The sequence below is a fragment of the Phodopus roborovskii genome, unplaced genomic scaffold (genome assembly GCF_943737965.1).
Source record: "Phodopus roborovskii unplaced genomic scaffold, PHOROB, whole genome shotgun sequence".
NCBI classification, from domain to species: Eukaryota; Metazoa; Chordata; class Mammalia; order Rodentia; family Cricetidae; genus Phodopus; species Phodopus roborovskii.
Window position 1 is genome coordinate 72,391,386 of NW_026126418.1, and position 24,521 is coordinate 72,415,906.

The 24,521-nt window shown below is 53.4% G+C and overlaps 1 protein-coding gene across 1 annotated transcript in view; it reads left to right on the forward strand.

The window, feature by feature from the left end:
- Hmcn2 (hemicentin 2) overlaps positions 1-24,521 on the forward strand; it is a 141,821-nt gene that overhangs the window by 91,249 nt on the left and 26,051 nt on the right. The window contains exons 54-82 of the mRNA XM_051185128.1: positions 1,382-1,600; positions 3,033-3,146; positions 3,507-3,694; positions 4,086-4,182; positions 4,929-5,090; positions 5,246-5,359; positions 6,034-6,236; positions 6,721-6,802; positions 7,988-8,119; positions 10,899-11,042; positions 11,128-11,287; positions 11,368-11,492; positions 11,857-12,040; positions 13,460-13,557; positions 13,866-14,132; positions 14,623-14,813; positions 15,157-15,238; positions 15,330-15,466; positions 16,149-16,290; positions 16,365-16,509; positions 17,192-17,319; positions 17,907-18,063; positions 18,867-18,988; positions 19,676-19,840; positions 21,205-21,312; positions 21,594-21,728; positions 22,245-22,379; positions 23,223-23,413; positions 24,164-24,377. Of these exons, the coding sequence (XP_051041085.1) occupies positions 1,382-1,600; positions 3,033-3,146; positions 3,507-3,694; positions 4,086-4,182; positions 4,929-5,090; positions 5,246-5,359; positions 6,034-6,236; positions 6,721-6,802; positions 7,988-8,119; positions 10,899-11,042; positions 11,128-11,287; positions 11,368-11,492; positions 11,857-12,040; positions 13,460-13,557; positions 13,866-14,132; positions 14,623-14,813; positions 15,157-15,238; positions 15,330-15,466; positions 16,149-16,290; positions 16,365-16,509; positions 17,192-17,319; positions 17,907-18,063; positions 18,867-18,988; positions 19,676-19,840; positions 21,205-21,312; positions 21,594-21,728; positions 22,245-22,379; positions 23,223-23,413; positions 24,164-24,377 (4,341 nt within the window). The remainder of the gene's footprint in view (positions 1-1,381; positions 1,601-3,032; positions 3,147-3,506; positions 3,695-4,085; positions 4,183-4,928; positions 5,091-5,245; positions 5,360-6,033; positions 6,237-6,720; positions 6,803-7,987; positions 8,120-10,898; positions 11,043-11,127; positions 11,288-11,367; positions 11,493-11,856; positions 12,041-13,459; positions 13,558-13,865; positions 14,133-14,622; positions 14,814-15,156; positions 15,239-15,329; positions 15,467-16,148; positions 16,291-16,364; positions 16,510-17,191; positions 17,320-17,906; positions 18,064-18,866; positions 18,989-19,675; positions 19,841-21,204; positions 21,313-21,593; positions 21,729-22,244; positions 22,380-23,222; positions 23,414-24,163; positions 24,378-24,521) is intronic.

The window sequence follows — 24,521 nt, forward strand, 5'->3', positions numbered from 1 at the left end:
CCTGTCCTTGGGGTTCTGACAGGATACACCCTCAGCTGCAGCCACTAAGAGCACCCCTGTGCATATTCACTATGTTCCCTTTTAAAATGGCCCTGCCCACCTCCCATTTTTCTCTCCTTTCTTTCTCTCTGTCTGTTCCCCTCCCTCCATTTCCCCCCTCTCCCTCTCCCTCTCTCTCCTCTCTCCTGCTGCTCCTGTCTCTGGAGGCTGGTCTCCCCCTTCCCTCCTCCCTTTTTATGATCGCTTTCCCTAATTTAATAAAAAAAAAAAAAAAAAAACCAAGAACCCTTTGCTTGAACCCTGTCACATGGCATCTTTCTCTCAAAAACCATTTTTCTTAAATTACAACAACATTAACATAGGCTGGACATCAGGAGGGTTGCACCAGCTTTTGGGAAGGAGACCCACATGGGCATTCCTATAGACTATCTGTGGGGCCTCTGACCAAATCAGGAGTAGGTGGCCAGGAAGCAGGGAGGGAAGGAAGCAGGGGAAAGGAGAAGCTAGAAAGGGGCCAAAGGGACTGGGGAGAGGCAGGGAGGGAGACTGGGGGGGTCTGGAGGACAAGTCAATCGAAGGAAGGACAGGGTTAGACTACACAGTGCTCTGTAGTGGCCTGATAAGAAAGCCCTCTTTTTCTTCTGCCACCTCTGGCCCTCGGCTGCCTCACCCTGGCCCTGTCACTGTATGACCTGGAGATGTCACTGGTCCCCTCTGGGCCTCGGTTTCATCCTTTGCAAATTACAGGTGTTCTAAGCCAGGGTGGTGCACACCTTTAGTCCCAGCACCTCGGGGGCAGAGGCAGGTGGATCTCCATGACTTTTAGCTCAGTCTGGTCTACTAATGTGACCCTGTCTCAAAGAAAGAAAAATAAGAAGCAGGATATCCGACTAAAGCAGGTGACCTCCGCCCTTTCGGGCCCTAACTGCTGAGGGTGTTGTGCCTCTGTTTATCAGCAAACAAATATGGGTTTCGGCTTGGCAACTGCCTAGCACCCTTCAGAAAGCTTTCCATGTCAGTCATCTTGTCTTCCCTCACTCGGTTCTTTTGAGCCAATCTTACTGTGGCCCAGGCTGGCCTGGCATTTGTGGTCCTCTTGCCTCGGCCTCCTAAGTGCTAGGGGGACAGGTGTGACCGCCACAGCCAGCCACCAGGATTCTCTGAGGCCAGTTAGAGGCGAGCTCCTCAGGGCAGGGGTGTCTCCTAATGCTTACATGGCTTACATGGCTTACATGGCAGCTTCATAGGCAATTGCTGGGGAGTAAAGGTAAGAAATGCCTTGACTTGCCTGCAGAGTGTAGCTTGTGTGGCAGGGCCTCCCAGTAGGGACCAGCTTTTAGCCTTTATTATATTCCTAATGGCTTGGTCTCCCTCCATGCAGTGCCCCCCATGTTCCAGAAAGTGGGTGATGTTGATTCAGGCTTTGAACTCCTGCCCCACGAAGAGGAAGCCCAGGGCAGGGTAACAGAATACCGGGAGATCGTGGAGAACAACCCAGCCTACCTGTATTGTGACACCAATGCTGTCCCACCTCCAGAGCTTACCTGGTACAAGGAGGGTCGGCCCCTATCAGCTACAGATGGGGTCTCGGTGCTGCAAGGTAGGCCAGATGCTGCCTGCAATGTGACCTCAGGTGGCATGTGTGACAACTCCAGACCTTCATTGGAATTTGCAAACAGGATAAAGGTTGAGTGGGGTTACCTTTTGTGCCTAGTTTTTAAAACAAGCTTCCCAGCTCAGGCCAGAGCCTGTACCTGCTTGGGATCTGGCCTGGAACACTCAGGAAAATGGCATGAGCCTCTAGGGAGAGGTGAGTCTCTTTGTGTGAAGATCTAGGCAGGAAGGCACAGGCAAGCCAAGCAGAGACCCCAAGTTCAGTCCTCAGAACTCACAGAATAGCTAGGAGTGGTGGTGCATGCCTGCGACCCCAGCACTGGAGAGGGAGGCAGCTTAGAGATGCCTGGCTTGCCTTGGCCTGCCCTGCCCCCACCGCAGACCACTGCTGTTGCTGTTCAGGCCCCACTGACCGCACCAAAGGGGGTGGGTGGTCTCCTGGCTTTGCCAGGTCCAAAACAGCACTGGGGCTGGGTGGGGGGCAGGAGGTCAGCTATGACCATCTCTGATGAGTACTTGGCCCTTGCAGAAAAAGGAACCCTTTGGTCCCTGGGAGATGCCACACATGTAGAGGCTGGATGTTGAAAATCCCTGGACTGACCCCTGACCTGCTGCTGACCTCAGACTGAGACTCTAAACTCACCTCCTGTGACTCAGACATGGGGAGATCCCTAATGTAGACCCCAAACACCAGCTGATCCCAGCTACCATTTAATCCCTGACCCCAGCCCACATGTCAGCACTGACCTCCAACCCCACTGCTGACCTCTAACCCTGGCCACCAGCCCCAAGCATGCTAAAGATACAAGTTAAGCCGGACATGGATCCTGATCACAAATTAATCTCGGATCTCACCTGAGTCCCACTGTGGCCTTGGCCTCACCCCGACCTCAACAAAGCAGACTTTGTTTCTGACATGGTCAAGTCATCCACAACTTTGACTGATGACTCCCCACTTGGAATCCTTAGCATCCAGTGACCCTAGGTAGGGACCAGGTTCTGCTTTTGGTTGCCTCTGGTCACAAAGAGTCCCAGGTAATTTCCCCTGCCCCCAGCTGCCATTGCCCTAGAAGCTACCCCTGCATCTGAGAATACCTCCTCTTGCATTTGCCCATCCAGACAACTATACCCTCTTGCTAACCCTGCTAGAAGCTTCATTTTTTTTCCCCCATCTGTGAGATGGACCACCAACAGTACCCACACTATACAGGACCTGCGCCTGAGACCTGGCATACAGCAGGCCATTAACTGCGTGGATTGGATCCTCCCTTGATCTCTGATCTGGGTGGACTGAATCTCTTCACTTCCTAGATGAGGCAGGGTGATGGTGACTTGGGCTCCAGAGGAGAAACAGCTCCCTTGCTCTAGATTCAGGGCTTTTGTCCCTGAGCTCAAGTCCCTGTTCCGTGTCCTTGCAGGAGGCCGAATCTTGCAGCTATCCCTGGTGCAGGCAGAGGATGCGGGCAAGTACTCGTGCAAGGCTTCCAATGAGGTGGGCGAGGACTGGCTGCACTACGAACTACTGGTCCTGAGTAAGTGGCTCTGGCCAGAAGACAGGGAGGCTCTGGTCCCAGAGAGGCCTTCTGGGGAGTGGGGAGTTCAGTTCCTCTTTGCTCCTTAGCATTCTGCAATAGAATTGCAAGCCTGGTCTCTGAAGCCAGGCAAACATAGCTTTAAAGTCCCTGATGGTCACTTTCTTCCTGTGTGACTTTGAACAAACTGTAACCTCTCCAAAGCCCAGAATTCTTAGCTGCTTCCAGGTCTGAGAGGTTTAGTGAGGAGGGCACAAGGACCCCGGCAAGCATTTGGTACCAAAAGCTTTCCTCATTTCCAACATGACCTCCCCCAAAGCCCAATACCTAAACCATGTCTCACTCTCCTCTCCCACACAGCACCGCCAGTGATCCTGGGGGACACACAGGAGCTGGTAGAGGAGGTAACAGTGAATGCAAGCAGTGTCGTCAGCCTGCAGTGCCCAGCTTTGGGGAACCCAACACCCACTCTTTCATGGCTCCGGAATGGGCTGCCTGTGTCTCCCAGCTCACAACTGCAGATCCTGGAGGAGGGACAAGTCTTGCAGGTAGGAACAGACCCAGCTGGTCACGTAGGCCTGCCTCGTGTTCACAAGTGTCAGTCACTCCTGCCGAGCACATGTGCCACGCCCAGAGCTAGCCCAGGCCTGGGGTGGCAGCCTCATGCCATTCCTGACCACCAGGAGCTAAACATACACCATAGCTGTACAGGCCCCTCCTGAGATCAGCTCCCACATGGTCTTCTTTTCCACTTAGCTACAATCAACCAACACCAGTCTGTCTCCCCAAACACCACACAGAGCCCTGGACGGGCCTCAGAGAAACTGCAAGCACCTGTGATCCACGTGGGTGCTTGTGGCAGTGTGGGAATGAGCATGGAGCCTCTGGATCCATTCAAGCTGTCAGCCTGGCCCTCGGCACTGCTTTCTGTATCCTCAGGTTTCCACTGCAGAGGTGGCTGATGCTGCCAGCTACATGTGTGTGGCAGAGAACCAGGCAGGTTCTGCAGAGAAACTCTTTACCCTCAGGGTCCAAGGTGAGGTGGCTGGGAGGGGCCTCTGTGTGTTCCTTGCCTCTCCTGGAGTGTATCTAAGCACCTACACTCAGAGTTCAGGCATCCCAGCTTGGCCCAGCCACATCCTAGGACAGAGAATGTTTGGGAGACTTTAGTCATGTTTGGACCAACCTCAAGTGGCTGGGAGTAACCTTGGGGGGATGCTCTTCCAAGACCTCAGCTTTGGGGGATGCCCTTCCGAGGAGGCCTCAGCTGTGGGGGATGCTCTTCTGAGACCTCACAGTGTCATTAATGAGCACTCACTCTGTACCTGACATGTGTCTAAAGAACTCCTTCCAGAAGGAATTGGCCTGGCTTTACAACTGTAAAATTACTCCAAGGGATAACACAGTTGAGAGGGTCTTACACCCCAAGTCTGCTGCTGACCTCTATATCACCATGAGCCCAGATGTGGGGACAGCTGTATCCCTGAGTATGGATGGGACAGTGCTGAGTCCTCAAAGTCACAAACTGAAGCCCAAATAGCTATCTGGGTTCTGCCGCCAATAGCTGTGTGGCTTTGGGAGAATGGCTGTACTGCCCTGATCAAGCCCCGCTGTGCTCTTGTGCAAAGTAGCTGACTTGTAAAGCTTGCCCTCTGAGGGCTGTGTGGAGATACTCCAGAGGTGGCCCTGAGAGCTTAGGCTAGTTCCTTTGTATGTTTCCCACACACAGACACCCTTGGTCTGTACTCCCCAGTATAACCTCTCATTTCTGCCTTCATCCAGTCCCACCACAAATCTCAAGCTGGCATGCTGACAAACTCACCACCACCCTCAACAGCAGTGTCTCCCTCACCTGCGAAGTCCACGCTCACCCAAGCCCTGAGGTCACATGGTACAAGGATGGCCAGCCCCTCTCCCTGGGACAAGAGGTGTTCTTCCTTCCTGGTTGGTAAACTGAGGCTTTATGCCCAGCTTAAGGCTATGGTGGGGAGTTCAAGATGTGCCCTAAACCTAGGACGGGGCTGTGCATGTGGGAATATTGGGAATTGAGAGCAGCCTGGGGTCCTGTGGCTGCTGGCGCAAGGCTTCTTGTCCCACAGGCACCCACACACTGCGGCTGGCACGAGTACAGCCAGCTGACTCCGGAACATACCTATGTGAGGCCCTCAATGCTGCAGGCCGAGACCAGAAGACTATACAGCTCAATGTTCTGGGTATGTGCCATCTTCCCATGAGCCCCCCGGGGAAGCCCTTATCCCCCGCTCAAGGAGTCCTGTTTAAGAAGCACAGTTGCATGGAGGTTAAATTATAGTCTTGAGAGTTGGATATACCAGGGCTTGATGCAACCGTGCGTGGGCTTGCTGTGTGACCTTGGGCTAAGTGTCTCCCCGTCTCTGAGCCCCAGGTGTCCCATCGGTAAGGTGACAACCCATATGAAGATGGGATGGAGGGAAATGCAGCCAGCCCTTGGCCCACTGTATGGCTCACAGTCAGCTTTAGTGATGGTCAAGTTGAGGGGAGGGGCAGTGGCAAACCCCAAGAGCTAGGCCGGGAAGGTCCAAGATTCTTGCTTGTAGCCTATGATGATGGCACTCTGGGTCTTTGGAACTCCCTGGGGGAAAGCTGGTCTGCATTACCAGCAGCTGGGGCTCTCTGGAAGGTTCTTTTTAGTTCTGGGGCAGGTTCATTCATTTGTGAATGCATAAATGTGCTAGGCCATGAGGGCTCACAGCATGAGTGCCAGGGGCTGAGGGACCACCATGGAGGGGCATTGTCTCGTCAGGGTCAGGTCCCCCATTCCATCCATGGGCCTCCCTGGGCCATTTGCCCATGCTGGTATTGGGCTATGTGGGTAAGGCTATGGTGCCTTATTGAACTCTTCTCTTAGTTCCTCCCAGCTTTAAAGGGGTTCCTGGAAGCCCCCAGGAGACCACTGTGGTCAGAGCAGGAGACAAAGCTATCCTGAGCTGTGAGACAGACTCACTCCCAGAGCCAGAGGTGACTTGGTTCAAGGACCAGCAGCCCCTAGTCCTGGGGCAGCGGATTCAGGGTCTACAAGGTGGACAAAAACTGGAAATCATGGATTCACAGGTCAGTGACCATGGACACAGTGCTTCCTGATCCCAGAGGCCTGGGGGGAAGGAGGTGGGAGGTGTGTAGTAAAATGTGGGGGTATCATCTCCTTAACCCAATTAGATGCACAGCCCCCTGAAAGTGGCCTGGCAAAGACCTAGACTGAGAGCTAGACTCCAGCCCCAGCTCAGGTCTGCTTTGCAGTGGCCTTGAACAGAGCCTTTCCTTACTGGCACAGGTCAAGTGTTAGTTGAATGAGTATGTGTCTCTCCCCTGGATGTTCTCTCTTGGGCTCTTACCTTCTGACCTAGCTCTAGTCCCACAGCAAAGGACAGACTAGGGCCTACTTGGCCAAGTCTACACTCCTGACCTCCAGAATCTCTGCTTCCTAAGGCTCTGAGAGAGGCCAGCGGGGCCTGTCTTCTATAGCTTTCCAGACACAGCCATTCTATCTGGGTAATCTCTGCTCTACACATCAACCCGGTGTGCTCTTCTGTCCCAGGTATCAGATAAGGGAGTATACAGCTGTAAAGTCAGCAACCCAGCTGGAGAGGCTACCCAGACCTTTGTCCTCACCATCCAAGGTAAGGCACAAGCCTGGATCCCAATATTGTAAGAATAGAGCCTTTCTTGGCTCTCAGGAATTTATCTTGGGGGAGCTAGAGTCCTGGAACACCTAACAGCCACCAAAGTTTCAAAACAATAGCTCAAAAGAATAGCTTTAGGGATCTTGTCTCATGAATTCAGAGAAAAAAACTTCACAGACTCTAGAGGGTGAGTTTTAGGGTTTATTTTACATTCACAGGTGGGAGAAACAGACAGACAGACAGAGGAGGCAAGCTCCCGTGCACTAAGAGTTCATCCCAGGAAGTAGGGTACCACTAACATGGCAAAAACTGAGTGAGGCACAGGGAGGGGTGAGCTAGCAGGTCAGTCGGGTCCTTTCTGTTTTGGTTATTTCATCATGTATAGCTTCCAGGTAAAGGTGAGCAATCATGGGGAGCCAGGACTCTCTTCTGGCATCCCTGGCCTCCAGCAGGGACATTCTTGGAATCACTGCTGTGAGGTCCCTGTCTCACCTTGTCAATTCCTACCCTCTGTCAGTCACCCCCAAGCAGCTCCCAGGGCTGCCAGGGATAAGATCAACGCTGGAAGGAGGCCCTGTTGACAAGGGCTAAATGTACAAGATCTGGAATTTTAAAAACTAAGAGGCAGATGGGGACGTAGTACAGAACCAGGGCCTGGTGCATGCCTGTAATCCCGCTCTGTGGGAGTCAGGAGTTAAAGGCATGTAAACTACATCCTTAGGTAGACCAGTCTGGGCTACATGGAACCTTGTCTCTGAAAACCAAAACAGACAACAGCAAACACAGTACTCTTCCTGTGGCATGCTTTGAAGGACTTGGTGGGTCATTTCTGTTGCTCTGCCTGCCCGGTTTCATACAGAAGAGGAGCCTTCTCACTGGGCACACTGTAGGCCCTAATCTGCACGTGCCTGGCAGCTAGGTGTTGGGGTGAGGGAAATCTAAGAGAACCGATGCCCCCAAAGGCTTGTTGTTCTGTGAGCATGTGTTTACTGTCTTCAGGCTAAGTGGATATCTGGAGCTCTGCTTTGTAGATACTTTGAAATAGTCAGCTGTGGCTTCTAGTCCCATCTTGCCTCCATCAATAGCATAATCATAATGTAAAACAGAAACCCCTAATCTTCCTGAGAGGAAGAAACTGGGGAGCAGGAAAGAGTGCAAAAATCTGCCTTCTTTCACCCGCAGTGCCCCCAACATTTGAGAAACCTGAGACTGAGACAGTGAACCAAGTAGCTGGGCAGCCTCTAGTCCTGGCCTGTGATGTGTCAGGGATCCCAGCCCCCACTGTCACTTGGCTGAAGGACAGAATGCCCGTGGGTGAGTATGTATGTCATGCTTGCCATTTTAATGCAAAGCATATCTTCATTCAACACAGCAGCAATGAAAGGCCAGGAAAATGCCAGTTTTTAATGTTCAGGGGCTCATGGACTGTGGTGGTTCACACTGGAAATCCCAGCACTGGGGATGGAGCCAGAAGGGGCTGCAGTGACTTTGCTGTTGCTGTGATTAAAGCAGCTTAAGGAAGAGAGATTAACTTTAGCCAATCAGAGCAGAGAGGAAGGAAGCAAGCTGCAGGCTCGGTGCTAGGAGCAAGAAGCAGAGAGAGTGCCCTGGAAGTGGGGTGAGGCTAGGCAACTCTCAAAGACCATACCCAGCGATAGCTGCCGGTAACCTTCCCCAAACCACCACCAACTGGGGAGCAGGGCTTCTAATACCTGATTCTGTCAGGGACATTTCTCATCCAAACCACCACAGATCCCAAGTTCTCTGCTAGCCTAGGCTATATAATGAGACTCTTCCTCTCCCTCTCTCCCTCCCCCTCCCTTTCCCATCCCTCCCCTCCCCCTCTCCCTCCCTTTCTCTCTGCCTCTCCTCTCTCTAGCAAAGGCTAGTAGTGCAGTAGAAACCCACCCATTTGCCTTCCAATGCTTCTTGTGGCCATTAGAATACACTCTAATGTGGAGTCCTCTGGTGCCTGTACCCTCCACCTGGAAAACAAGAGGCTATTGGGGCCTGGCTATCCCAGGTTTGGGTCTGGCCTTGACCCCTGAGCTGCTCCTCCTGCCAATCAGCTCTGCCCCTGCCTGGCCGTGGGTCATCCCATCTCAGCCCCCTTCCTTATCCTTGACCTCACTTGCCTGGTCAGTCTGTGGATACTAATCCTGTCAGCTGGTAACTCCTATGGTGCTGTCCCCTAAGGTCCGCAGGTTCTCCCCATGCTGGGCACCACTGCCCCTGCCAGTGCCCAGACTTACCTCAGGCCCGTGGATCCCTCTAGTACAGGCTCCACAAGGAGAAGGTTCTGGCAGAGGAGCTCTGAGGGGTTAGTGACAGCTGTGGGGACCACAGGTGGTGTAGCTAGGCAACATGTCTCCCCTGTTTATATGTATATTCTCTCCCTACTCCTCAACAGCTTTATTGGGCTACAATTTACATCCTATACAGTTCTCCCATTTAAAGAGTATCGCAAGGCTTTCCAGTAAATCCTCAGAGTGGAATTTTAGAATGTATTAATTGCCTAATAAGGAACCCATAGCCGTTAGCCATCCTCATGCCCTGCACCTTCGCACCCCACTGCTGGCCACAGCTGTCAGCCTCTGCTCCGGACATTTCTTTCTGATGGCATCATGTCACATGTCACCTTCTGCATCTGCCTTGCCCTTTAGCTCACTGGAGAGCCTGGATGAGGGTCATTTCCTCAGAAACTCATTTAATAATTTTTCATTGTTCCTTTATATAATACTTCATAAGGCTATGTAGCCCTGGCTGGTTTGGAACTTGCTGTGTAGGATGAGGCAGGCCTTAAACTCACAGAGGCCGGGCTGCCTCTGCCCTCCAAGGGCTGGCATTAAAAGCATGAACATGTAGCACCATGATTTGGAGCCAGCCTTTGGGCTGTGAAGGTGAGGCTGCTGTGAGCTTGGTGTGCATTGTCTGTGGGTGTTGTATGTTTTTGTCCCTCCTAAGTGGACCCTTGGGTTACCCTGGCAGCAAGCCCTGTCTGTCCTGCCTCCTGTTTTTGCACATGCTATTCCCTGTCTGGATAGCCTGTGGTCTTGTTTCTACTTAAGCTTTGTCTAAGCAGCCCCTGTTGAGGAGCCCTTCCTGGCCCCTGCTGCCCCTCCCATCCTCCCCTGCTCCCTGACTGAGAGCTTTATAGCTGTCAACCCTTAGCTGCACTGGGTCTTTGTGACACATTTCATGCTTCTTGGGGACAGGGACTGTGGTGCTCACCTTTGCCTCCCAAGCTGCAGGTGGGACATAGGGTCCAGCCGAGGTCCCCGTAGCCGAAAGGCTGGCTGGACATGGGGCAGGGTGGGATAAAGGTAGGGTAAGTACAATTAGAAACTCCTTCAGGACAGACCTGCAAGGGAAGATTCCAAGCTGGTGACAGGCCCAGGAGCCTCAGGGGTGACATGTGTAGGGCCACTGAATGGCTGGTTCCCCTGGGTCAGCAACCTTGATACATGTAGAAGAGATGTATATGAGGAGAGCTGGGTCTCAGAGCAGGCCCTGAACCTAGAAAGTGTGGGACCCTGGGGAGGGTGGCCTGCATGGGAGGTGAGGGGTTGTAAGAAGACACCAGAGGTAGGCTGAGGAAGGTGGCTGTGACAGTTAATTTAATTACCAACTTGACATAACCTAGGATCACCACTGAAAGTTTCAGTGTGGGGTTATCTAGATCATGTTGACTATAGGCATGTCTGTTGGGAACTGCCCCATGTCTACTGGTGTGGGAAAACCCAGCCAGAGAATACAAACCAATCCCTGGGTTTGGATCCCAAATCATATACAGGTAGAGAAAGACAGCCAAACACAGATGTGCATGCAGTCATTTCTTTCTATGTGTGGATATCACCAGCTTCTTCTAATTCCTGCCACCTTGATCTCCTCTCAATGGCTGTCACCTGGAACTGTGGCCTGACTGGCGCCTGGAACCATGGGCCTAATAAACCCCTTTTTCCTCTATGCTGCCTTTGGTAGGGTGATTTATCACAGTGGCAGAAATGAAACTAGGCCAGTGGGAATCTACAGATCCACTGTGCCTCAGTTTTCCTATCAGTACAGGACTCAAGGGCTTCCCTCCATTCCACAGAGAGCAGCCTGGTACACGGTGTGGTTTCCCGAGGTGGCCGCCTCCAGTTGAGTCGCCTGCAGCCAGCCCAGGCTGGTATTTACACTTGTGTGGCTGAGAATGCCCAAGCTGAGGCCCGCAAAGACTTTGTGGTGTCTGTATTAGGTATATCTTGAACCCTATACCCTGTGTTTGCCATATCCCAGCAGCCCCTGCTGCTGCCAGGATCTCACCATAGCCCATGTTACAGTGCCTCCCCAGATCCAGAACTCAGGCATGGCACAAGAACACAATGTGCTAGAGAGGCAGGAGATACGGCTGGACTGTGAGGCTGAAGGGCAGCCGCCACCAGATGTAGCCTGGCTGAAGGACGGTAGCCCATTGGACCAGCATGTGGGGCCTCACCTCCGGTAAGGCTGGGTAGCGCCTTCTGAGGCACCAGAGCTGTCAGCTTGTGTTGACCTGCCCTCAGTGACTCCTCCCCATGCAGGTTCTATCTGGATGGCAGCTCCCTGGTGCTGAAGGGCCTAAAAGCAGCAGACTCAGGTGCCTATACCTGTGTGGCCCATAACCCGGCTGGAGAGGATGCCCGGCTGCACACAGTGAACGTACTGGGTGAGGAACTGAGGCTGAGGAGAGGCAGGTAGCCTCCGTGGGGATGCCTCCATGGGGTTGAGCAGGTAGAGTCAGGAACCCCCACTCAAGACCTGGTGATGTCCACTCTGCGGGCTCCCTGGGCCTCCAGGCCATGTTCTCAAGTAAGAGTCACAAGCTTCCCAACCCAAGGCTCAGCCATGTGTCCGGACAGGGGGCCATAAAAAGAGTGGGTGAAGCTGGGCCCCAGACAGTGGACCTCATCTCTCCAGGGTATGGCCCAGATTCTAAGAACCTAACTACAGTGGCTGGCAGTGGCAGAAGTTCAGGGCTGGGTGCTGCCCTCCCTCTAAAACCCTCATCACTGTTTCATCGACCACCCCAGTTCCCCCCACCATCGAGCAGCGAGCTGGCGACACGGGGACCCTGGTGAGCAAGACAGGAGAGCTGGTGACCATGATGTGCCCTGTCCGGGGATCCCCACCCATCCATGTGAGCTGGCTCAAGGACGGCCTGCCCCTTCCACTCTCCCAGCGCACCCTCCTCCACAGCTCTGGTCGCACCCTCAGGTAGGTGAGCGGCCCTGCCTCTGGTCTCTGATGGCAGCTGCTGACATTCTCCAAGCAGCTCAGGCTTCAAATGCTGCCATATGGGTATTAAAATATAAATAGTACAGGCATAAAGAGGTTTATGGTACTTGGGGAACCAAGAAGGCCCCACCACCCAATGGAACCCCAGAAATAACAGACACCTTATCCTGTGGCCTGGTGAAGAAGGCGTAGCCCAAGAGGAAATCTGAGTGCATTGACTTGGCCTGGCAAGAGAGGGCTGCCTGGATGGGGCCTGAGCAAAGCTGGTGGTTCTAGACCCCGCCAAGCAAGAGTCTTGCAGCTACAGGAGCCAGGTGTAGGGGGATAGAAAGCAAGAGCCCAAACCACGAGCTCTGAAGACAATTGAAGCTTGTCAGGCAATGGATGGTGACAACAGAGAGTCGGGCTAGCTGGTCAGTCTGTGAGGTAACATTGGATCTCGGGTGGAAGAAAGTGGAAACAGACCTGGGTTCCATGAGAACAGCATCCAGACAGAGGGGAGAGCAAGGCCAGGGCCCCAAAGTGATTGCAGGACAGGAAGACAACAGGAACAGACAGATGCTATGGGTAAGGCCTTGGGGCTCCTGTCATGAAAGGATTCTGGAAATCAGATCACCAGGGGTGCACAGCAAGAATGTAATACACTGAGTCACCTTGTCAGCCCAGAAAGGAAAATTTTTAAAGACAAAACAACACAAGATACTCTGAAACCAGGGTCCTTAACCTCAAGTTCCTAGCAAGAGGCCCTTGCCCAAAGCTGCATAGACCACTCACCACCAGGCAGGGGGACTCACAGCTTGGGGAGATAGACTTTTGGGGATTGCCAGCACATGGAAGATTCTGGAAGCCAGCTAGATGCAGCTATCCATAACATGTGTGCACCATGTCCTGGCTGATTTGGACTTGGCAGGGACAGGGTAGTAGGAAGCCTCTGTCCTGGAGGGGAGAGTGAGAGACCTGGCTTTGGCATCATGATCCTCTCTGGGCCATAGCAAGAGCAGCCTAGGAGAAGCTGGGGGATCAGGAAAGCGGGGACTGAGAGTGGGACCAGTAGATGGATACAACCCAAGGAAATCCTGAGGACAAAGCGTGATTGTCTGTAGGAAGGATGTCTGACCCCATGGTGGGACTGTGAGCTTCCAGAATTTGGGAGGCAGAGTTTGGCTGTGGCACTAGGCAGTGGGAGTGGGACTCAGGAAGGAACAGTTTGGGACTCTACCCAGGGAGCATTAGGAGGCCAGGAGAAGGGTGGGACAGGGCTAGAGGGTTCCCACCTCAGAATTAGCCATTGAGAGATAAGAAAAGGAAGGGTAGTAGATCCACTCACCCTCTTCCCCTCTCACCCTCTTCCCCGCCCCTCCCCCTCCCACCTTCTCCCACTTTGGGGAGCGGGTTCAGGATTTCCCAGGTGCAGCTGGCAGATTCAGGCATCTTCACCTGTGTGGCTGCGAGCCCAGCTGGTGTGGCTGACAGGAACTTCACCGTGCTGGTACTCGGTATGGGTCAGGGTGATGTAGGCGGTACCATTAGCTATGACAGATGAGAATAAAGTCCCCCTCTGCTGCTCATCGGGGGTGTTCTAATCTAATTTCTTCTGTTGCCTGTTCATTTGTCCCCTGAGTAGTGAGCGGGCACTCTAACGTGCCAAGGTATAGAGTATGGTAGTGAGCTCCATCGGGAGGGGGCGGGTTGTGGGGCAGTTCCAAATGACTTATCATGAAGCCATAGCTGGTGTAAAGATCCAGAGTGAGGACCACCTGCTGTGGATTAAAATGGACCCTGCCCTCACTTCTGTTCCCCTCAGTACCCCCCATCCTGGAACCGGTAGAGTTTCGGAATGATGTGATGGCTGTCCAAGGTTCTCAAGTGGTCCTTCCATGTGAGGCCCGGGGAAGCCCCCTGCCCCTTGTATCATGGATGAAAGATGGGGAACCCTTGTTGCCCCAGAGCCTTGAGCAGGGGCCTGGCCTGAAGCTGGAAGCTGTAAGCGTTGGCGACTCGGGGACCTACTCCTGCATGGCAGCAAGCGAGGCAGGGGAGGCCAGGAGGAGCTTCCGGCTCACAGTGATGGGTGGGTGCCCGTCCTCAGCAGCTGCAGTGGCTGGGATGAGGGGAACTCTAGGGATGACAAAAAGGGGTGAGGGAAGGCAAGTCCCTGGGAGAGGCCTCACCGGCCTCGTCTGCCAAGCTACTGTGACTGAGAAATGCAGCCCTCCTCAGCTCTATCCCAACTTTTTATTTTACAGCCAAACATTGATATCAAAGCAAAAGCTACAGCCACCAGCATCTAGGGACACAGCCTCAAGACATAGCACAAGAATGTGCAATGTCGGGCCCCGTTAGAGACATTTACCTAATTCTGTCTCCTCCCCATGTACTGAGTCTTATTGGTGTCAAAGTACAAATAGTTGTCCTGGGGACATAGACTTGGGGTTTCTGTGTTTAAGTGACCACCCAACAACCTCCCCTGCCATATTCAGATGTTTCTTGGCCCCTCAACTGTGAACCACTGGGTGGTGAGGGAGGGCAGAAATGTCTGACCCAAGGTGGACATCTTGCAGATCCCCCTCACATTGAGGAATCTGACCAGACTTCAGAGCTGTCACTGACACCTGGTGCCCACCTGGAACTTCTGTGCGAGGCCCAGGGCATCCCCCCACCCAACATCACTTGGCATAAAGATGGTCAGGCCCTGAGGAGAGTAGAGAATGACAGCCAAGCTGGCCGCGTGCTCCGTGTAAGGAATGTGCAGGTACTGGCACCCGCCCACTAGGGGCTGAATTAGGACTGGATAAGAAACTGGAACTGCCTTATGGGCAGCTGCCAAGCCTCTTTTATCTGCCCTGTGGCTAGGGACATGATCCCTGGCCTGTGTCCTACGGCTTCCTAGGCAGACCAGAGCCAAGAGTGATAGAAAGAGCAGATAGCTGGGCAAGAGGGATTTTCCAAAAGTTTCAGGCCTGCCCTGGTTGCAACTCAAGAGCAAGATGGAGAAGAGAATTCCAGGGAGGGATAAGCTGGCTGGAAGTGGGAGGGTGGCAAAAGGGGTGGACACATGGGGTCAGAAGCAGCTGATCTCCTTGCTCTGCTTCCAGGTTGACAATGCTGGACTATACACCTGCCTGGCCGAGAGCCCTGCAGGTGAAGTTGAGAAGAGCTTCCGGGTCAGGGTTCAAGGTAGGGGCCATGGGAACAGGGGAAGAAGGAGCACAATGGGCTCCCTGCAGGCAGGGGTGGGTCCATCTTTCATATTCTCTCATTTCCCCAGCCCCTCCAAATGTTGTTGGGCCCCGGGGTCCCCGCTCTGTGGTTGGCTTGGCTCCAGGACAGCTGATCCTGGAGTGCTCGGTGGAGGCGGAGCCAGCACCAGAGATTGAGTGGCATCGAGGCGGCGTCCTGCTTCAGGTGGGCCCCTTCATGACCTGCTCTGAGGCCTTCGAAGGGTGCTGAGGGTTTGTCCTGGGCATCACTCTTCACATCTGCATTGGGCACATCTGGCTTGATTATTATTGTCACTCCATATGGTGCCTGGGCACCGCAGCAAGACCAGGATCATACCTGGTGTTCTTTCCATGGTACCTTCAGGTTACACTGAGGGCTCTGTGACCCAAATCTATGACAAGCTGTCTGTGCCCATCTTTCCCTAGGGTCAAGCAGCTTGTAGTTATGGACTATGGGGTAGCAGGTCTTTGGGTGGGGGTTCAATGACAGTGCTCAGCAGAGTGGCCCTCTGATTCAGGTCTGTTGCTAGCCTAAGATGGAGCAGAGGTCATTGCTGCCAAGCCTCACAGGTTCCTCAGACCTCCTGACCTGGTGCTTGTTTGGGCCAAGACTGGTTTGTCCCATAGGGATCCATCAAGCAGAAGCTAGGGGAGGGATTGTGGTACAGACCTGCAGGTGGGTCTCTGAGAGGGGCTAGATAGACCCTTGCCTGAATCTGCAACAAGATCTTCTCTTCTGCTCGTCCCCCACTTACTTTCCCAGCAAGTGGATGCCAACTCAGTTCTGAATCCATGAGATCAAGGTCAGGGTCATAGTCAAGTGCCAATAAAAATCCCTCTTCCCCCTACTCTGGGGGGCTCTGCAGGCTGATGCCCATACTCAGTTCCCAGAGCAGGGCAGATTCCTCAAGCTGCAGGCGCTGAGCACAGCCGATGGCGGAGACTACAGCTGCACCGCCCGCAACACTGCAGGCAGCACCAGCATGGCTTTTCACGTGGAGATCCTCAGTGAGTGTTCCCCTCCCTACCCACCATCCCCTCAGAGCCACAGGCTCCCAGCCCTGCCCTCTGCCCCTCCCCAGCCGCACCCACCATCCAGCCAGGACCGAATGCTGTGGACATCCCAGTGAACCGCACAGCCCTGCTGCCCTGCCAGGCCCACGGTGTGCCCACGCCCCTCATGAGCTGGCGGAAGGATGGGATCCCTCTGGATCCTGGGAGCCCCAGGTGGGAGCCAGAAGGGGAGGGCTTCAGGAGGATCTTGGGTGTAGGGTCCTCTTTGCCAGTCACAAAAAGGAACTCTCTTGGGCAGTTGGAGCAGAAAAGTGACTTTACACAGGATATAGGGGGCTTTCAGATCAACAGGACAGGCACATCATTGACTTTGTTAACTTCTGTTTCTCTCTAGATATGTTGTCCATACCTCTATACTCTCTTTCTCCTCGACCACTCTCTCTTTCTCTCCTACCTCTGTGAGCATGGCAGATACCCTCTCTCTACCCCAAATGTACAGCTTTCCCAGCTCACACAATCTGTGGAGCCAGCAAACCCTCTGTGAATATCAAACCCAAATTCCCAAGCCATGCAATACGTTTGGCCCAGGCTGTGTGATAGACCATCCACTATCCAATCTACGGTGTCTAAGGGTAGGATTACATAATACTGCCTGGCCATTGCGGCCATACTCAAAATAGTGAGCATGCTGCCACCTGGAGCAGCCCCTCTTGACCTGATGCCAGGTAGTGAGCAGTAGCCTTATATGGATCTTTTGTGTGCAGGAATGAGTTTTAATCCTTTTGTAGGGAGAAGCGGGGGCAGAGGGAACATCTTGCTGGAGACAGAGTCAGGGGTCCAGCCCCTCTCAGAGCCCCATCTGCCTATCTCCATGGCCACCCCCTCTCTGTTCCAGGCTACAGCTACTGCCTGAGGGCTCACTGAGGATCCATCCAGTCCTGGCACAGGATGCTGGACACTACCTCTGCATAGCATCCAACTCGGCTGGCTCTGACCGGCAAGGCCTAGACCTGAGAGTCTTTGGTAGGTGGATGGGGAAAGGTATTCTTCCTGCCTTCAGCATCCACTACTAGTCCTGCTTGGTTTCTGAGTTGTTCCAGATGTCAGGGTTCAAAAGCAATGATCCTCAAGAGTTTTTGGCCATGAAACCCAGGAGTGAACGGTCTTACCCCTGTGTACCCAAAAGACACATGTGTCATATACCCTTCCTTAAGTAAATGGCAAATCACAGAGTGTCAAAGGTTCCAGAGGAGCTGACTCAAAGTCAGTGAACTAGGTCCTGTGGTCAAGCTTTCCCTCCCATGGCAGTTTTACCACCTTACAGGACTCTGATCCAGGCAGGGCTGATGGAGAGAAGCCCTGGCAGCTTCCTTCAAGGATGGGGTATCAGGAAGGCACCAAGTTTAGGGACTCAAAAAGCCCAAACGAACAATCTAACATAAAGGCCTATTGTCAGTCCTCTCTGGAAAGCCCTCCCTACCCTAGCTCCAAGGAATAGGTTGAGTGTGGCAGTGAGTGTCCCAAGCCTGAGATCCTTCTCTGGGCACAGTCACAGCAAGCCCCCATGCGCCCATCCCATGCCTATCTCCTAATAACAAACCTCTCCCCAGAGCCCCCAACCATTGCCCCCGGTCCCTCCAACCTGACCCTGACTGCTCACAGCCCAGCCTCACTGCCCTGTGAGGCCAAAGGTTCTCCCAAGCCCCTGGTGAGCTGGTGGAAGGATGGACAGAAGCTGGACTTCCGCCTGCAGCAAGACACCTACCGGTAATAAACAGGCTATCTGTAGTGGCAAGATATGGGAGGTTGGGTGGGCCTCATCGCACAGAGTGTGTCAGGGTCAGTGAGAAGAGCCCCTCAGGGTTCCAGGGGCAATTGTGACACTGAGGCAGATAGGGTCACCTGGCCAAAGATAACGTGCTTGAACACATGGCCCCCACAGAAAAGCATGTGTGATGTATTCAGCACATGGAAAACAGGACATGGGGGTACTGGGATTGTTGGGGGTGCAGGGGAGGCTTAATGGTAGGGCCGAGCGTTTGATTTGTTGGGTATTGCTCACGTCTCATGCACAATCGACAGTTAATGTCCATCAGAAGCGGTTTTTATGTGTCTTGTCACCTCTGGTTGGAGATCAGTTGTCACGATCTGAATCATTGTCCCAAACGTGCAGGAGATAGAGAAACATGGATGGGGATAAAAGTGAATCACAAACCCAATAGCGAGACTTTGTAAGAGTAGAAATTTCTAGATGATACTTTTGTTTTCAATGTGCATGATGTTTGTCTGTGTTGAATATATGGATCCCATGTATGTACAGTAGCCCATGAAGCCTGAAAAGGGTCTCAGATCCCCTGAGGCTGGAGTTATAGGCAGTTGTCAGTCACCTGACATGGATGATGGGAACAGAACTTGAGTTCTCTGGAAAAGTAGGTGATGCTCTCAGCCTCTGAGCCATCTCCCCAGTGCCCAGAAGATACTTCAAGCGTCATATCTAGGGATAGAAGCAGGGGAGACCGATTTAGCTCACCCCAGGCCACTCACTTCAGCCATCCATCTGTCCATCCCAGGCTCCTGCCTTCCAATGCCCTGCTCCTGGCAGCTCCCAGCCCTCAGGACTCAGCCCAGTTTGAGTGTGTGGTGAGCAATGAGGTGGGCGAGTCCCGCAGACGCTACCAGGTGACCGTCCACGGTGAGTCCTAGCAGAGGTGGAAATGTGGGTTCAACACCCTCCCTCTTGGGAGCTCTCCTGCCAGCGGGACCTGTGCTGGCTTCACCCAAGACTTCTGTGTATCTTGGGACGTCTCCTACAGGAAGCCCTCCTGGGTCTTACATCCCATCAATTTGATGTAACTCGGGTTGTGGCACAGTTCCTGAGAATCTAATCTGACTTGTCATCACCCAGGTTTAAACTGTCCCTTCTTCAGCTGCCTGGGCCCTCAAGGCACACTAAAGTTTCAGCCGGACCTGCAAGGTCCTGTGTGGTGCAGCCCCACTGATGCCCCCCGGGTTCAGCTTGCTCCCTGGCTTGCTCTGGGACCAGCTGTGCTGTTCCTTAAGCTCAGGAATTCTTCACATGCTGTCCCCTCTGCCAGGAACATACTTCCTTCACCCAGCCAAAACCTGCTTTTCCTCCAGATTTCAACTGAGTGCCATCCTCTCCAGAGGTCTTCTCCAAAGTCACCAGACTCCTCACCAAAAAGCTATTCATGACTATATCTCTGTGCCCCAAAATACATGTTGAGTACACCAGAATTCCTCTGCCATGCCCACAGCTCCAGCCCCTCGGGCCACCTCCTCTTAGCCTCCCTTTGTGACAATCCTGTCCTATAGCCACCTGCCCCTCTGCACCTCAGCAGCAACTTACCTTGTGTTTCAGTGCCACCCACCATTGCGGACGACCAGACACATTTCACAGTAACCAGGATGGCACCTGTTGTCCTCACATGCCACAGCACAGGGTCACCTACCCCAGCCGTGTCCTGGAGCAAAGCAGGCGCCCAGCTGGGAGCCAGGGGCAGCGGCTATCGAGTCTTGCCCTCTGGTGAGTAAGGGTGAACAGCAGAGAAGCCGCTGGGGAGGGAGGAGGCTGCACCTAAGAAGTGGAAGAGCCCCGGACAGCAGGGAAGAAAAGATTCCCCCACTTTGCTGTGTGGCCTGAAGGGAGACCCTCGCCCTCTCTGAGCCTCAGTACCCCTTCCTGTGCACCGTGCTGCTGTTTGAGGCCCATCAGAGGAATTTTGGGATCCTGGAAAAAATCAAGGCTTTTCTGGAGAAAGGAGAAAAGCCCCTGGGAGTGTTGGAAAAGCTAGTTTCTCCCAAGGGTGCCAGCCTTCATTTTAAAACCATGCTCATGACTTTAGTGTTTGAGGGTGCCTATATTTGATGGGGTTTGGATAACAGGGTTGGAGATTTGTAAATGCTGTGCTGAGAATATGGCTCACTTGGTAGATAGGCAAAGACCTGGGTTCCATCCCCTGAGCCACATAAAGCCAGCTTGGTGGTCCACAACTGTAATTCCAGTACTTGAGAGGTGGAGGCAGGAAGATTAAAAGTTCAGGGTCATCCTTAGCTCTATAGTAGGTTCAAGGCTAGCTTGGGCTACATGAAACTATGTATCAAAAAAAAAAAAAAAATGGAGCTGGGTGGTGGCAGTGCACATCTTCAATCCCAATACTCCGGAGGCAGAGACAGGTGAGTTTGAGGCCAGCCTGGTCTACAGAGCAAGTTCTTAGGACGGCCAGAGCTACACAGAGAAACCCTGTCTCAAACAAACAAAAAACAAAAAAGTGAAAAAAATTGCATTTACTTATCAAAATGATTAGGGCAATTTCTCACTTGAGTGCTCTTGTTAGTTAGGAAACCCTGTCCTGAGACCACTGTGCAGGGTGGTGGTGGGATGGGTCCCTCCTTCCACCCTGGGTTACAGGACAGCGACCTCACTCTCCTCGCCCGCCCAGCAGACCCCAGGTAACATCCCCAAAGCACTTTGCTGTGAGGTGGAGCTAAGTCTCACTGCTGCTGCAGGCTGTGAGAGGAAAGATGGGAGTAGAGGGAACCCTGGAGTCTTCTGGGAGGAGCACATGGAGAAGACTGGGGTTCCCAGTGCAGAGCAGCTGACCCTGGGTTCCCACAGCTGGAGGCCCTGCAGCCCATCTTGTCTGACTCTCATTGTGCACGTTGAGAAACTGAGGCCCAGAGAGTAGAAAGAAGCTGTCATAGCCACACCTTGGGCAGGGAGCATGATGGACTTGAAACCTGGTCCCCAAGCCCTCTGCTCCCTGTGAGGTTTACCCATGGGCAGCAAAGGCGGTTTGAAAGGGTGTTGGTAACAGGCGTGCCTGCTCCATCACTAGGGATTCCCGTCCCCATCCCCTCCCTTTCCCACCATGCCTGGCTCCCCGACAGGTGCTCTGGAGATTGAGCAGGCCCTTCCTGTCCATGCTGGCCGATACATCTGCACAGCTCGCAACTCTGCTGGGGTGGCCCGCAAACACATGGTCCTCACGGTGCAAGGTAAGTTCCCCACTGGGCCACCTGAGGCCCCTGGGAAAGGGACTGGAGGCAGGTGGAGCTGGGAGTATAGGGGAGGCCTCAGCCCCGCCACACACACACACACACACACACACACACCAGCCTACCTGAAATCAATTCCTAGTTTGGAATCTTTGGGAAAGAATAACCTTGTTGCTGGTCTGAGGCTTCAGAACCGGTCTTCCTTGAGAAGCCCCCCTCTTTGATATACATCCTGGTTGAGGGACTCCTGTGGGAAGAACCTCTGTCTTCTGTGCCTGCAGCCTCCCCTGTGGTGAAGCCACTGCCCAGTGTAGTTCAGGCTGTGGCATCGGATGAGATGCTGCTACCCTGTGAGGCCTCTGGCATCCCCCAGCCGCTGATCATATGGCAGAAGGAGGGGCTCAGCATCCCTGAAGGTGAGACCAGAATCTCTGAAGGTGAGACCTCATAGTGGCCAGCGGGAAAGGGAAGGTGGTCCCCCTTCCTGCCCAGGAGACCCCCTCCCATCACCACCCCTGGGAGAGGTCCCACATAGCCCAGCCTGGGCCTGACACACAGTCCCACCTTCTGCTCTGGTGACCCCCTACTGCCCTCCTTTCTGGGAGTGCCCTGTCTGCTTCATCCCTCTGGGACACCATTAAATCAGAGAAATCATCTCAAGTCACATCTGGTTTCTCTAGGCCAGCGGTCCCCAAACTTCCTAATGCTGCAACCCCTTAACACAGTTCCTCATGTTGTGGTGACCCCCAACCACAACATTATTTCATTGCTACTTTGTAACTGTGATTTTGCTACTGTTATGAATCGTAAGTAAATATCTGATATGCAGGATATCTATATGTGACCCCCCCAAAGGAGTCCTGACCCGCAGGTTGAGTGCCTAACTCCCAACATCTCACATACTAGCCTTAATTTTATCCATCCAAATCTAGGAACACGTATACAGGTCCTCGACAGCGGCCAGCTGTGGATCACACACACCAGCCCAGAGGACACCGGAAACTACTTCTGCATTGCCCAGAACAGTGTGGGCAGTGCCATGGCAAAGACCAGGCTGGTAGTGCAAGGTGGGCCAGAAGGACCTGCAGGAGACATGGTTACCCAGGACTCTGAGGCTCTCTATCTCTCCATAGTCCATTTTAACCCTGACTGACACATGCCCACCTCTTCCCTACCCAGCACTGCTGAAGGAAAGGGAGAACCCTTGCTTTCCTCTATCCACAGTCTGTCTCCAGGCATAAATACTTGCTCTCTGCCTTCTCCAGCCCCTCCTGGGATACAAGCCTGGCCTTCCTTCTTTCATTGTTACTTGGTGATGGTAGCTCCTCCTCAAAGGCTTCTGTTTGGCTCCGCCTTAGCTCATCATGCAGAGAGCGTTCAGTGGGGCTCAGGATCCTCTGGCCCTGTGGTTGTTGTCTGGATGGCAATGGCTGTATAGCTAGGGTCAGGCTTTGCCATGACCCCAGTGGCTCCTGGGTCCATACCTCTGCTGAGCCTGCTTCCCCATGCATGACACTTAATGAATGACATCAAATACACCCACCTGTGACCTTCATCTATCCCTAGCATAGTCCCTGTGGGAGCGAGGTGTACAAGCTTTGCTGCACATGGTCTCTGAGGTTGTCACACATAGGGGGCCTGGCTAATGGGGATCTACACAGTCTCTGCCCCCACTGCAGTGCTTTAAGTCACTGTGTGTGTGTGTACACATGTGTGTACACATGTGGGCACATGGGTGCAACCATATCACACTGATATGACATCAACAAACAGAATCCTCCTATCATTCTGACCATAGCCAGTTGGTAGAAGCTGATGGGAGATATGGGGACCACAAAGGGCAGTGTCACAGAACAGCCCACCCTACCATAGTTTAACCCAGCCCCGAATGAGTACCCATCTCCCCACAGTCCCACCTGTGATTGAGAATGGCCTCCCAGATTTGTCCACCACTGAGGGCTCCAATGCCCTCCTGCCCTGCACAGCCAAGGGCAGCCCTGAGCCAGCCATCACCTGGGAAAAGGATGGCCAGCTGGTGTCTGGAGCTGATGGCAAATTCACCCTGCAGCCTTCTGGGGAGCTCTTGGTGAAGAACTCTGAGGTGAGTGTGGCTCTAAGGTGGCAGATATCTATGGAGTAGCATCTGTTTGCCAAGATTATCCCTGAGCCTGACTAGGCGCTTTAGCCCCTGGGAATCTGGGAGGGCAGTGTTGGCATCCCACCCAAAAGGATAAACCAAGGCTCGGAGAACAGCTAGATATCCCAAGACAGCTCCTGTCCATGATCAGAACCCAGGTTTAAAATTGGACCTCCACCATCACCTCCCAGGGTAGCAACGAAGTGATAACTTTGTCTCCAAAGTACATCAGTTGTTCTCAGTCAACCTCCATGATGTTGAAAGTCCTCCAAGTTCAGGAGTAGGTGCTGGGACAGGACTATAGGGTGCCAGCATCCTTGATTATCAGTACTGCAAAAGGAGCCACGTTTTCAATGTCATGGCAGCTGTATGGTGACATACAAACGTGACCCTGCCCCACAACAGTGAGGAACACACTAGCTCTGTCCCAGTGCTCTGGAGAATGTCTCCCCTCAGAATCTTACTAGGTTTTCTCCACAAAGGCCCCCAAGGTAGGAGCCACTTCTTGGATGTTTCAAACATGGATAAGCTGGCATGGGTCAGTTTGAGCACATGATCTGGCCACTCAGTAAATCACAGGAAACAGGCCTGGGTCAAAGCTTGGGTGGTTAAACAAGGAGAGGGACACTCTGTGGAGAATGGGACTCCAAGGGTGTTTTTGGCCCAAGCTAGGTGCAGAGGCAGTCTCCATCCTCAATGCCCCTCTGCCCACAGGGCCAGGATGCGGGCACATACATCTGCACCGCAGAGAACGCTGTGGGCCGTGCCCGCCGCCGTGTGCATCTCACTATCCTGACGCTGCCTGTTCTCACCACCTTGCCTGGGGACCGCAGCCTGCGCCTTGGGGACAGGCTATGGCTTCGCTGTGCAGCCCGGGGCAGCCCAACACCTCGCATTGGCTGGACCATTAACGACCAGCCTGTGACAGGTTTGGGTCTCCTAGAGTTGGGTGATGAAAGCTGGGACCTGGGAGTTGGAAGAGGGTGGCAGTGGGTCCTTAAGACTCTGGATGCCCAGGCTACACAAGGAAACAGAGGCCTGCCTGTGGGTATACATTCTGAGCCATATGCCA